The 12574-nt window shown below is 47.4% G+C and overlaps 1 protein-coding gene across 1 annotated transcript in view; it reads right to left on the bottom strand.

The window, feature by feature from the left end:
* Positions 1-412: 412 nt before the first annotated feature.
* Positions 413-12574, bottom strand: part of LOC103359836 (brain-enriched guanylate kinase-associated protein) — a 29733-nt gene continuing 17571 nt past the window's right edge. Inside the window, exons 4-6 of the mRNA XM_008285383.1 lie at positions 8102-8209; positions 5268-5351; positions 413-1954 (exon numbers count right to left, since the gene is read on the bottom strand). Of these exons, the coding sequence (XP_008283605.1) occupies positions 413-1954; positions 5268-5351; positions 8102-8209 (1734 nt within the window). The remainder of the gene's footprint in view (positions 1955-5267; positions 5352-8101; positions 8210-12574) is intronic.

Below are 12574 nucleotides of genomic sequence, written 5' to 3'. Positions count from 1 at the left end.
CCCCTACAGGACGAGTTACGTCATTACACTTGCTTCACCATCATCAGTACGAGCAGAAAGTAATGGTCTGTTGCTGGTTTTACTAACAGTACTTAACACCAAAAGAACAACCCCAACAAACAGCACAGTATGTTCGTGTAACGGGTCATGACGGGATGTGTTCTGGTGTCCTGGTGGCTCTAGTCGTTATCAAACAGAAGCTGGCTGGTCTCAGGCGGCGACACCGCGTCGTGACGTACGATAGAAAAAAACGACTGCATGAAACGTGCCGTGGCTAAAAGGTACATGAAACAACAACCCCCCGTCACACCAAGCATGTGTCTGCTGCAGGGAGACATACAGTACAGTAGGTTAGGAATCATCATCATCATCATCATCATCATGCATAAAGCGGAGAGCTGTCTGCCTCCGCTCAGTTCAGCAGCGTACCGTACAGCTGTGCCTTGGTCAAACTGTCCTTCCTCGTCAGTCCCGTGCTGCCAAATTTTTGGTATCTTGGAGAGGTCTTCTTTGGGAGTGCGGGGCCGACGCTGAGGGCAGAGCTGGAGCTCGGGCGAGGCCGGACGCTCGGCCTGGGGCTGGGGTAGTGTTGGAGACTCGAGGCTTCGAGCGAGCTTTGGTGTAAGGACTCACCGGAGCTGTCGGCGCTCAGGTTCACGTAGTCCTTCTTGGCGCTGCTGGCCGCCGTCGCTCCCCCGCTGCTCTCCTTGTCTTTCGAGCTCCCTGAGAGGAACAGACTGCACTCGGAGTCCTGGCTGTCCTCCTTGGCTCTGTACAGCACAGATGCTTTCTCCTGCTGGCGATGCTCCAGAGGTTTGGGGCTGCGACTGGGCGACAGGGAACCCAGGGCAAAGCACTGGTCCAGCACACGGCTGTGGAAGACGTCATCTCCTTCTTGGAAGCTGCTGTAGAGAGACCCCTTGACTTTCCTGGAGGGGCCCATGGCAAAGTGGTGTTCTGAGAAGCTGTAGGGGGAGCCGCGCCCCGTGATGTCCCGGTAAGACGATGAGATGGTGTTGATGTCTTCCACGCTCAGCTGTCTCCAGCGGCTGCTCAGGTCGTCCTCGGACACCTGGATGTCGCCTCGACTGTCCAGGGCTCCTCCGCGGGCCCCTCCCAGTCCGGTGGTGGACCCCATGCTGTGAGAGGAAGCCAGGCGGGGGGTGCTGGAGTGGTACGGTTCGCTGAAGCACGAAGCTGTCCTGGTGTACGCTGGTGAGGTGCCTTTCTGCGGGCTCCGGGGAACCACCATGTGCTGGATGCTGTGGGACTTTGGGAAGCTCGGGCTGTCTTTATCGTAAGAGGACATGCTTTTGCGCTCATAGTCCCCGCTGCCACCATCTCGCCAGTCCATGTAGAGGCCCTGGTGGGAGGACGATAACGTGCTGCTGGCGGTGCGCCCACACCCGGCGCTCACTCCTCCCTTCTCATCTGACGCTAGGCTGAAGCTGGAGTAGGAGCTGGAAGCCGGCAGGCTGCCGGTGCCAAACTCATCATGGTGGTGGAAGGAGGACGGGGGCTCGTGATTAGAGAAGCTCCCAGAGTGGAACGCCTCTTCATCCGGGTTGCTGTCGGTGGAGTTCTGGGCGTGGAGCTGAAGCAGGCCGGTGCCGTGGAGGTCGACGCTCTGCCTGCGCTCCGTGTCCTGCCACCGCTCGGGGCAGTAGAGGGCGGTGTCGCTGCAGTACAGGTCAGACGTCTTGAACGCGATGCGGCGGTTCAGGTGATCGGTGCTTCCCGTTCCCGTTAGAAAGTCTCCGTCCTGGGGATGCGGGCTGGGCGACCGCGACACGGGGCAGCTGCTCCCGGGTTCGGGCTTTTCCAGCACCTTGGCAATGATGGCTGTGGGCACGGCGTCGGAGTAGTTGGAGTGACACATGGCCATCGTGGCGCCGCTGCCCCGGTTATGCTTCTCCATGTGGGAACTGATGCGCTCCTGAAAGTCCAGCGGCAGCTGAGACACGGGAGACAAAAGAAGCTGCATGAAGACGAGAAACCAAAACCAAAACCTAACAAACGTTTTGCTAACGCTGTGCCGGTTGCTGAATCGGTCTTCAGATCGAGTCGGTGAATCTCTCTGAAGGACGAAAAACTTCCTCAACAGCCTTAATTATTTATATTGAATCTCTTCCAAACATGTTTGATGCTTTTTGTGTCGGCGCTGAAGCCATTTTTAGAGCCTTTCTGGAGGTTTTTAATCTATAACTCTGGTTTATGAAGTGATTCGTTCCCACAAAGCTCGTCCTGTCCAGACCGGCTCATGTGTCTCTGAGGAGCCGTGATGAAGTCACAGAACATCAGATTATTTGTTTGTTTCCAGGTCGCTGCTCTATTTGCCTAAAATATTTCTCAGATATTCGTGACTACTAAATGTTCCTCATCTTGTTTCTCCTTCTCTCTCAGACACATGATCTCTTTGATTGGCTCGTGCTTCAGAAAACTGTTCCTGTCAATTACAGGCTGCTTCTTTGTGCCTATTAAAGCCGGTCAGGGCCAGTCGGACCTGTTCCTGCCAAACTGAGCTCTCTTTCTTCTCCTCCCTTTCTTTATCCTTTCATCTTTCTCCTCTTGCTCCACTGCCTTCTCAACCGAACAGCTCTCGTTCCCTCTCTGTCTGTTTCTTCTGTCTACCATCAAACGCATATCGGTTCCACAGGGAACGGCTTAGATTCAAATTAAACCAGTGCTCTGGGTCTCCAGCTGGGTTCAGAAAAAAAACAGAAGAAGATAAAATACTGACTTGGCTTTGTTAAGAAATAGCAGCTCGCCTCGGCATAAAATAACCTGCATCTTTTAAGTCGGGGCTATTTTTAGCAGCTGTTGCCTCTCCCAGAGGGAGAAGAGATGGAAAGTAGGTGATGCTGGTGAGGAGGGGTGATAATATACAGTGTGTGCTCCCAGTAAGCTAGCTCAGCATTAGCTGCTATCTGAGGCAAATCTTAATTAACAGTCACAGAGTTCTGCAGCGTCGGTCCACGTGACGGGACACACAGGTCTGGTGTCATTTATTAAAGCAGTCCCTCCCTCTTCAGAATGCTCCACATTTAAAACAGATTTACATTCTGTTCCCTTCTTAGATTTAAAATGTTGATAATTCATTAAAACACTCCTTCTCAGGTGGCTGCTGGTGAACCCAGCGGTCGGTAACCTGCTCCTCCTTCATCCCTCTGATGAGGCTCCTCCTGGTTTTGGAAAATAAATAATGAGCATTTAATTTAAATGTGTTTTATTTTAGTTTGTTAGTTTTTAAAATGTAATTGTACATTTGAAGATGATGAAGTTATATTTACTTTGCTGCAGGTGGATGATTTAAGTTTGACTTTTTGTTTCATAAATACGGATCTATTACGGGGATTTTGCTGTGACATGATTCACATGGTCTGGTGTGACCGCTATAGCTTCTGGTGGCTCATGTTCACAAACTTCAGATGATGCTGTGAGCAGCGGGTGTGATGTCCAGATACAACACTGCACCCACTGCAACACGATGGAAGCCACCGGGCTAGATGGAGACAGAACTCTCCTTTTGCTCCATATAACAAAGTTATGAAGTCATAACTCACTAGAAACAATAGAAACATAAAAACTCCTCATACTAGAACTTACAGGTTTGATTCGTTTCCTCACTTCTCTCCTCTCTGTATGAACACTGCCTGCAGTTCATCTCAGCTCAGCTAGAAACACTTTTGACTCTCAGTGAATTGTGTAATTGTGGCGATTCTTTACCAAAATCCTACCGGCAGGTTCCAGACGGTTACTGACTGTTCTCCTCTTGGTAGCGTTGTGCTACGTTAGCATTTAGCGCCACCGCTTGGTGCCAGCTACGAGCTAGTTCAGTTTCCTTCTGTTTCTTTGCTGTTTTTGTTTGAACTTGTGGAACGTTTGTCTCCCCCTTCTGGCGGCGACAGTAATAACGCTGTCTCCATATTAATCGGTACCTTTGTTAGACTGCAATCCTTCGTCTGGAGCATCAGGAACTTTTCCTGGACGCTCTGTCGGTTAGTTCTGGCCTCGTTGCTCCTCTCTGAAGCTGTGACCAGCTCATCATTACAAGCTGATATAAAATACATGCTGGTGGGAGAATCAGTACAGACCCAGATCTAAAACCCAGACATGCAGCAGAACACAGATCGATCTGCCCGTCGCTGATGCTGCTCACCACCAACCAAAGAGCCTGAATGTAACGGACGTCCATTTATATGTAAAAGTCCTGCACTCCAGCGTTAAATAGAATTATAATGATAATAAAAGCAGAAAACATCCTCTTGTTGAAGGTTCACTTCATTTATCTGCACCGTTGATAACTAATGGATGTTTAATGACGTGATGGTGTCTGTATGCGCTGCTCCAGACAATCACCGCCCTGTGCCGGAGTACAAGTTTGTTCAGATGTCGTCTCGAGCGTGCTCTTCATTCACCCGTTCACCCGTTCATTATGCGCAGCTGAACCGCAGACAGATGGCACTTCAGACAGCAGACCTTCATCAGGCTGCCTGGAGAGGCCGTCTTATTGTGAAAGCCACTCCAGAGGCTTTTAATGGTGCACCAGGCACAATGTGGGGAGCTTCTCACCGGCACAAGGAGGACGCATGACAAAAACTCACCTTCATTAGTTCACTAATTACATACAGCACGAGTTCAGTAATGGATGATGTCGTTTTATTCAGCGAGCTTCGGGCCGGAGGCAGGATTTTAGTAATACGGAGGTGAGAAGTCCACGGTCGTCCTCACGCCACCCACACACTGTTTTCTGTTCACTTCATTATATATTTGTGATAAATTCTGTTTCCCAAAAGGGAGGACTGAAAGTTTATTTAGAAATCGCTGACCCCTCGAGGCTCTGCGACTTAGATCTTAATACTGACCGAGATGTGTCTGCAGTGCAGGGAATACGCTGAACGTAATGTTTTATTATTATTTTATATCTGATATCTCCTTAAAGGACTCAAATCAGAATCAGACAACCTACCACAAAAATAAAGACTGTTTTTAGCTGAACACTGTTAACTCCCCGCAGGCTGCTCACAACATCCAGATTTCTGGAAAAACACAGAGGACATGAACTGGATCCAGCTCCAGTCGTGATCATCGAGCTTCAGCCTCGCTACAGGAGACGATGTGAAAACACTGATAACTCAGTCTGCTCCTATTTGGAATGCAGGTTACTTCAATATAGCTACTGTGCAGTGGAAATATTGTTCTTCAGTGTGATTGTAAAGGCCAGATCGGGTTTTGTTGCAGCGTCCACTGAGCGCTGCTGAACTCACCTCAGACATCTTGTGCGCTCTGTAGTGAGACTTGGAGCACTGCAGCAGCTGGGCGGCCAGGTTGCAGTCTTTCCTGTACAGGTCCTGCAAGAGGCACAGAGATTATCCTCAGTCACTGAACTCAAGCGTCTGTGGCATCCTGACGGTTCGTGTAAGCTTCTGACCGACCAGTGTTATGAGTTTAAATGCTGCCTGAATTAAAAACCATCTGAGCAGACGTCGTGTGGAACATCAGCTCCCCATCGATTAGCTCGATTTTTCTAAATCAGTTATCAGGAAAAAGCAGACACCTGGGCTGACGTGGTTTAAGCTCTGACAGATGTATATATGAGCCGTATGTTCCTCTGGAAGCGTGATTCATCCTCTGAGAAAGAAGGAGATAAGTGGACCTACTGGACATGGCACACACTGATTTAGGAAGCCATTAAATTAAAGGAGCAAATTCATTCGTTCAAGCTGCTGGAGTTTAATTAGTGAATACACACTGTGTGTTTTCAGCTGAGCTGTATTATTAACTGTTAACTTTTTTTTTCCTTTTTCCATTTGCAGTATATCTTCTATCTGCCCAGTGCACACTCTGCTAATTTTATTAGACTTGTCTGAAACAGCAAATTCACTTATCTGCACCTTCCAGCCCAGGAAGCCAGAGCAGCGTTATTTATCTCTTTCCCTTCGCGTTCTGTCTGGAATGGATGGTTCTCAGGTTTCTGAGGGTGGTCCGGATGCTGTGTTTGGTTGTTTTCTGAGTTTCTGCGTGTGCGGGTGATTAACTGGTTTGTCCGACTTTCTTTTCCTCTCCCTGGTTGAATCCATCCACTCATGAAGGTCAGCTCCAGCCTCCCTGTGCTCTGGAGCTCTGACAGGACTTCCCACAACATCAAAGCCTTCTCTGGGACACTTCCAGCTCCCCCACCAGTTACCAGCCACTGCTTTCCAACGTCTTCATTTCTTGTCATTTTGTGGAGCGTGGACGTTTGGAGCCTCGTGGTGGTGGTTCAGAGCAGACCTCTGAGGCCTTGTCTTCGTTAACACGACTTCTGGGCTTTGGGGGATTTATGGGAATGTCAGCCACAGTTTGGTTGTTCCAGCTTTTGTGAGGTCTCGTGATGACGTCTTAACACAGTTTGTATAATTCAAATAAAGGAAAACTCCTTTCTTGTGGCTTTGAGCGATATATAAGAACTGGACTATATGAGGACGGGCCCGTGGGTTCAGAACCTCCATCCCTTTTATATAGAAGCCAGACCCAAACTGTAAGAAACATAAAAGCGTCACTTGTTGTATAATTTTGCCTCCTATTGTATAATTTTGTCAGGTAGTTGTTTTGTCTGTTTTCGTCTCTTTGCTATCTTCCACTTTCATCGTTCGGTCGTTTCAAAGCGTTTTTCCATTTTTATGGTTGTTTCTTTAGGGTCTCATCGATGTTGTTGGTTTTTTTTGTTAATATCAGATCTGGTGAAATTGTCCAACTCTGAATTTTCCGATTCCGATATCGACCGATACGATAGACGTGGGCTGTTTAACTAGTTTTAGGTAACATCACGTATCTCCTGTCGTGGAATTAACACATCATGTAAATATCAGTATATCAGCACCCTCAGGGTTCTGGTTCAGTTCTATGGTTCTTATTTAAATTTTACTTTAATTCTTCTGCTTTGCACGACTACAGTTACTTTTATTTTGTAGATATTTTTATATTTTTATCTTGTACCGTACTCGATACAGAACAAATTCCTCCTGTTGTCTAAACTATACCTGGTAATAAATCTGGTTCTGATTCTGGTGCCGTCGAAATCCAGGAATTATTTTATTGGTTTTCGTTATAGGCAAAAACCCAATAACGATATTGAAATGAAATGAAGAATACTTTATTTATCCCAGAAGGGAAATTCAAATATATGTATAATTCAATATCTATGTCAATAATAATATTGACGGGTTTTGTGTTTCCCTGCTTACAGCTGAGTGAATGTCGTGCAGCGTGATGCGTGTTTCCTCGCGGCCGGTCTCGGCGGTAACACGTCTGAACGGCTATTTGCTTTCTTTGTGTTCTGAGCAGGACGTTCTCAGCTTCCTCTCCAGAGCCTCGCCGCCGCCGCCGCCGCCGCCGCCACTGATGGGACACATTTTCCACCCACTCAGAATGAACCTTGACTCCAATCAGCCCCGTCGGATCTGGGGGGATTGTCAAAATGCTCCACGGCTCAGAAGTGCTAAAAATTGCCACATAGCAAAGAGAGAAAATCTCCCCTAACCTGGAGCCTCGACGAGGAGAACCAGTAAAATCACTTCAAAGGAAGTGAGGCGAAAGATTGCCACGTGGCCCCGAGCTGGGATCCACGCAGGCCCGGCTCCTGCTGCTGGCAGCCCCCAGGATGCCCATTGATTTCAGTATAATCACTATAAAGCACCCAGTGGCTCAGAGTTAATTCCTCTATCTGCTGCCGCACCTTGGAGCACAAATATCGGAGGGCGTTGCAGAAGCACAGCCACTTTCAGCACGAGCGGGTTAATGAGCGACGGCTGCCGGTGGAAGGGTTTCTCTCAGGAAAAACAGCTTTTTGAAGAGTTGTCATGTCAACCGCTGCTAACGAGGCCGAATCGCTGACCCAGCAAGGAGGGGAGCTTCTCTGGTCTCCTCAGGTCTCTGAGTCCTGAATGCCCCGGGCTTAACTCGCCAGCCCGCAGGCGAAATATAAGTCGAGCACGTCCTCGACGAAGTGTCATCGCACAAAAAAAGTTCAGACGCTGTACAAAGGAGCTGCAGTAACCTGGTTTAGGGACATGTGCTGACAGTGATGCTATCAGAAGCTCATAGGAGGAGATGCACTCACGTTGTCCTCTCTGAGTTTATTAATGGTGATCTTCGCCTCCATCAGGTGGTTGTTGAGAACAATGATTTCCCGGCTGAGGGCTCTCTTCTCCTCCTCGTGGTGCTGGGACTGCAGCGTAGGAGAGAGAATGAAGGAGGTAGAAGAGAGAACAAACCACAGAAAAACAAGGTGACAGAGTTAGACAGGGGAGAGGATAAGAGGAGGGCAGGAAGCACCGGGTGAGAGGGTTGAGATAACGAGAAGGATGAGAGCCACAGTCGGAGTAGCAACAGAGGAAGAAATGAGATGATAGAAGAGGGCAAGAAAAATGAGAGGAAGAGAGCCGTAAGTCACTATCAGCGTGGAGCTGGTGCCAGCAGCAGGTCTTAATTAAAAGAAGATTACACTTGCCAGAACTCATATCATATCAATTACTCTGGGAGAGAGAGAGAGAGGGAAGAATACAAAGACAAATGAAATATTCTCAGTGATTACTGTCAAAGAAATGCAGAATGACTGCTGCTGTCACGTTAGAGCGTCTCTGACTGGACTGTGCTGGTTCTGCCCGTTGACGGGTCCGTCTGGGTCCATCCTGGCTGCTATTCACCACTTTGCCCTCCTCAGTGGAGGAACTCCTCCAACATTATAGGAGGCTTCGTTTTAGCACCTCTCCAAGTTCAAAACATCAGCTTTCCAAAAACATATCTTATGATTTAACAGAAACTATCACATCAGGATGCACATCGGTATCGGCCCATATATCGGTACCGGTCCGATGAACACATTAATTGTCTAGCGTTAGCGTCTTCGTCTCTACGTCTCATGTCGCTGCTGTTTCACAGATGTTTTTACTTAAATGGTTCTGGACTTAAATATATTTAAATAGGTTTTACTTTAGTAATAAAGCAGACCATGTGGTCTAGTCTGGGCTTCCTGAATAGTTTTCTCTCAGTGCTGACTGATGCTCATTTTTCGGTGTGAACAAAAAGTAAACATCCACATCAGTGATATCGGTTATTGGCGATATCAGAAATCTTGATATCGGTATCGGCCAGAAGTTTTAATATCGTGCATCACGACTATCACAGAACCATCTGTGCACATAAATGTTCTGATTTTAGTGACTCTGTGGACTCCACCACTGCCCTCAGGACAAACCTTTTCAGTACTTTTACAGGAATTAACGTTCTATTTATGCAGCACCGGTAAAGTCGTGCAGGTCACATTATGTGGATTTTGCTGTTTTATAATCCGTATTCATGATGATTGGCTGTTGTTGAGCAACGTCAGATTCCCTCACCCCATCCACGTCACAGCATGCTTTTATTTTGAAATCATTCATGTGCCTAAAACATTTTTCTTACAACAGATCCTTTCCTTTCCACATACAGTCCCATAATGTCTTGATGTGAAACATGGTCGTCCATAAAACGCTCAGAAGCTTCAAACAGCCGATAGAAGCTGAGCAGCAGATTGTGGCTGCAGCTGAAAGCTCCAGAACAAGTGAATAAATGGATTTTAAAATGAGATTATATCGATCCTGATTTTATTGGTTCAGTCCAGCATATCTGTCTGATGCCATGTAATTACCACTGTGACCTGTAGGGGCCAGTAGAGGGTTCTGCTGATGAAGGAACGATGTTTTCTTTACACACACATCTGAAACCTGCCACACAGCGACACACTCGCCGGGCCTCCCGCCCTCCTCGCCTCTAATCTCTCAATGGCAGTGATTGTTTTGAAATACAGGGGTGCCGAGCCAATCTAATAGGTGGCAATTAATGTCAGTTTAAGCAATAGGCCAGCATTGATATTCAAATCCAATTCTGTTACGCTCTCATTAATCAGCTGTCGAGACACGGAGCTCCCTGCCGCTCTTTCTCCGGCTCATTACTCCGGCTTTCTGCTCCGGTTTAGCGATGCTGACTCGGCAGACGACCACATCAGGGCGCTTTACTGCTCAAATATAGACTCTGTCGCCGCTCTTTGTTTGCTAACTTGATGTTTTATTGGCTCAAAGACAGTTTCTCACTCAGATGGTGAAACACAAGTGGAGTTTCATACGGTGCTGCTTGTTTCCTTTCACTACAGCGAGAAGGATGAAGACTCCAGGTGATGAGGTGTGATGTGTCAGAAGGCCAACATCAGACAGGAAGTGGATCACATTTAAAGATCCGCCCGCTGTCTTTTACAACTCCTTTGAAACCTGCTTCAGCTGATTTTCATCCTGTTTTCTGCACATCGAGCCGTAGACACGTGTTAGCGTAGCATTCACACGTTCAGCACGCACAGCAGCAGCATTAGCATTCATTTGATGCTGTGTTTGTGCCCACCTGCTGAAAATCCAATATTCGCTCTGCTTTTAGCTCGTTTTAGTCCCCACCGCCTCCTCAGGGAAATATCTGTTTAGATGCTAAATGCGCCGCTTTCTTTACCTGCTAGTTGCTAGCTGTGTCGCGCTGGATGCTGGGCAGGTCCAGTATAAAGGCTTTATCAGAGGCCCTTTCTTTGAAAACAGCTGCCTGAACAGAGCGCTGAGAGCTCGATGAATTAGAAACAGTGAGATCGAGGGCCAGGAAAGCAAGACAAAGAGCCAGAGACGTTAAAACACCTCGTCGACACCAGGGCGGCCGTGTGGTCTGTTGATAATAAGTCTGGATTCATGTCCAGTGTTCAAATGAAACCAGTGATTTAGAACCTGTGATGGACTAAATCTGGAGCTCGCTTTGAAAACGAACGGCTAAATACAAAAATAAGACTCGTGTTGTGATCAAACTTGTAAAAAGGTTTAAAAAATCTAATTACTGCTGCACGGTGGCTCAGTGGTTAGCACCGTGGCCTCACAGCTAGAAGGTCGCCGGTTCTCCGGGTTCTCCGGCTTCCTCCCACAGTCCAGAAACATGCTGAGGTTAATTGGTGATTGTAAATTGTCCGTAGGTGTGAATGTGAGTGTGCTTGGTTGTCTGTCTCTAAGTGTAGCCCTGTGATAGACTGGTTACCTGTCCAGGTGAACCTGCCTTCACCCTGAGTCGGCTGGGATAGGCTCCGCCCCCCACGGGGCCACATTTGAGATAGTTTCTGATTCTTGTAAAATCTCTGATGATGACTGATATTTAAAACTTGAAGTTCCTGGTGTGCTGCCAGACTGCACGGCTCCATGTGCGGCACACAAGTGTGAAAACACACATTTTCAAAAATAATCTCTGACTCTGAGCCAGACGTAGTTTGTTTTTCTTCTTCTTCGCTGTAGCTGCCGACTGCGATAAGTTTCATACATTAATGAAAACATCGGATCCTCTGACGCTCCACTGTCATGCGATTACAGAAACCTGGGTACAGAAGTGCACCTCTAGATGGAGAGCAGCAGAGGGCCAGTCAGACCAGGCTTAATGCGACCAACATGATCTCGTACCGTGTTTGGAAACGAGAGGAGAGAGGAAGTGTCATTTTAATTATGATGGCCGGTGGAAGAACCACAGGCTGATTTTCTGCTATCAGCTGCAGTCACACTGCGTTGGATGCTGTCACCGAGACGCTCTTATCAGTTGGTGCCACACATATAAGAGAATAGCATCGCCGCAAATTAATATGCAAATTCTGACAATCATATCTGAAGGAGATTGACCCAGTGGAGGAGACGGGGTATTGTTTCCAACCACGTGGCAGCTCAGAGAACCCAAGTCTCTCTGTTAGTCTTTTAATTTATGCCGGTTTCCTCTAATTACTCAGCAGCTCGGTGACCAGGACACTCGGATGCACGTTTGGATCTGGACTCGGCTACCAAAGAGTCAGTCATCTGCTCTGTGATGCAGACGTCTAATGGAACGAAACAACAACAGAAATAGAACTCGCGGGGCTCGTTTCAATTATTGATCAGGAGGAATTGAGTGCACAGAGTATAAAATGAGAAGAAAAAGAATTGTCAGTTTTCTGAGACACCCCAGTTTGTTTTTACTCATTCTGTTGGAGCTTCTGTCTTTTCACTGGGCAACAAATGAAGCTCGAGTCCCACGAGATGCAATTACCGAGGACGGCGGTTCACGGAGAGCAGAAAACTCCATTTTAAATACAGGCTGATTTTAAAGGAGGGAAGAAGAGAAAGAAAGCAGATTTCTAACCTCATTAAAGGAGATTTTCTAATCAAGACACCAGAGATAACCACGGGTCGGTAGAAAGCGAATCTGAACAGTTTTCTGGAAAAAAGGAAGAAGTCGGTCAATGAACGCAATAAAGGTGAGAGAAGGTCTGAAATACTGAACACTGGTGTCCAGATCTACCTGACATGAGAAGCTAACAGCAGTGAAGTAGAAAACACCTCAATCGGTGCCTGATGAAGATAAAAATGAACCCGACAACAGGAGCCTGTCTGGTGGTTTGTGGATCACACACAGCTCACATCTCCTCTGAACATCTTCTGAAGCACTGATTACAGTTTTCTTAATTGTTCTACCTTCCAGGCAGCATCGTCTTGTCCAGGACATGACCTAGAAAAGT

The sequence above is a fragment of the Stegastes partitus genome, unplaced genomic scaffold (assembly GCF_000690725.1).
Source record: "Stegastes partitus isolate 25-593 unplaced genomic scaffold, Stegastes_partitus-1.0.2 Scaffold399, whole genome shotgun sequence".
In the NCBI taxonomy this organism is placed as follows: domain Eukaryota; kingdom Metazoa; phylum Chordata; class Actinopteri; family Pomacentridae; genus Stegastes; species Stegastes partitus.
Note: the sequence above shows the minus strand (reverse complement) of the source record. Positions and strands in the feature narration are given on the sequence as shown.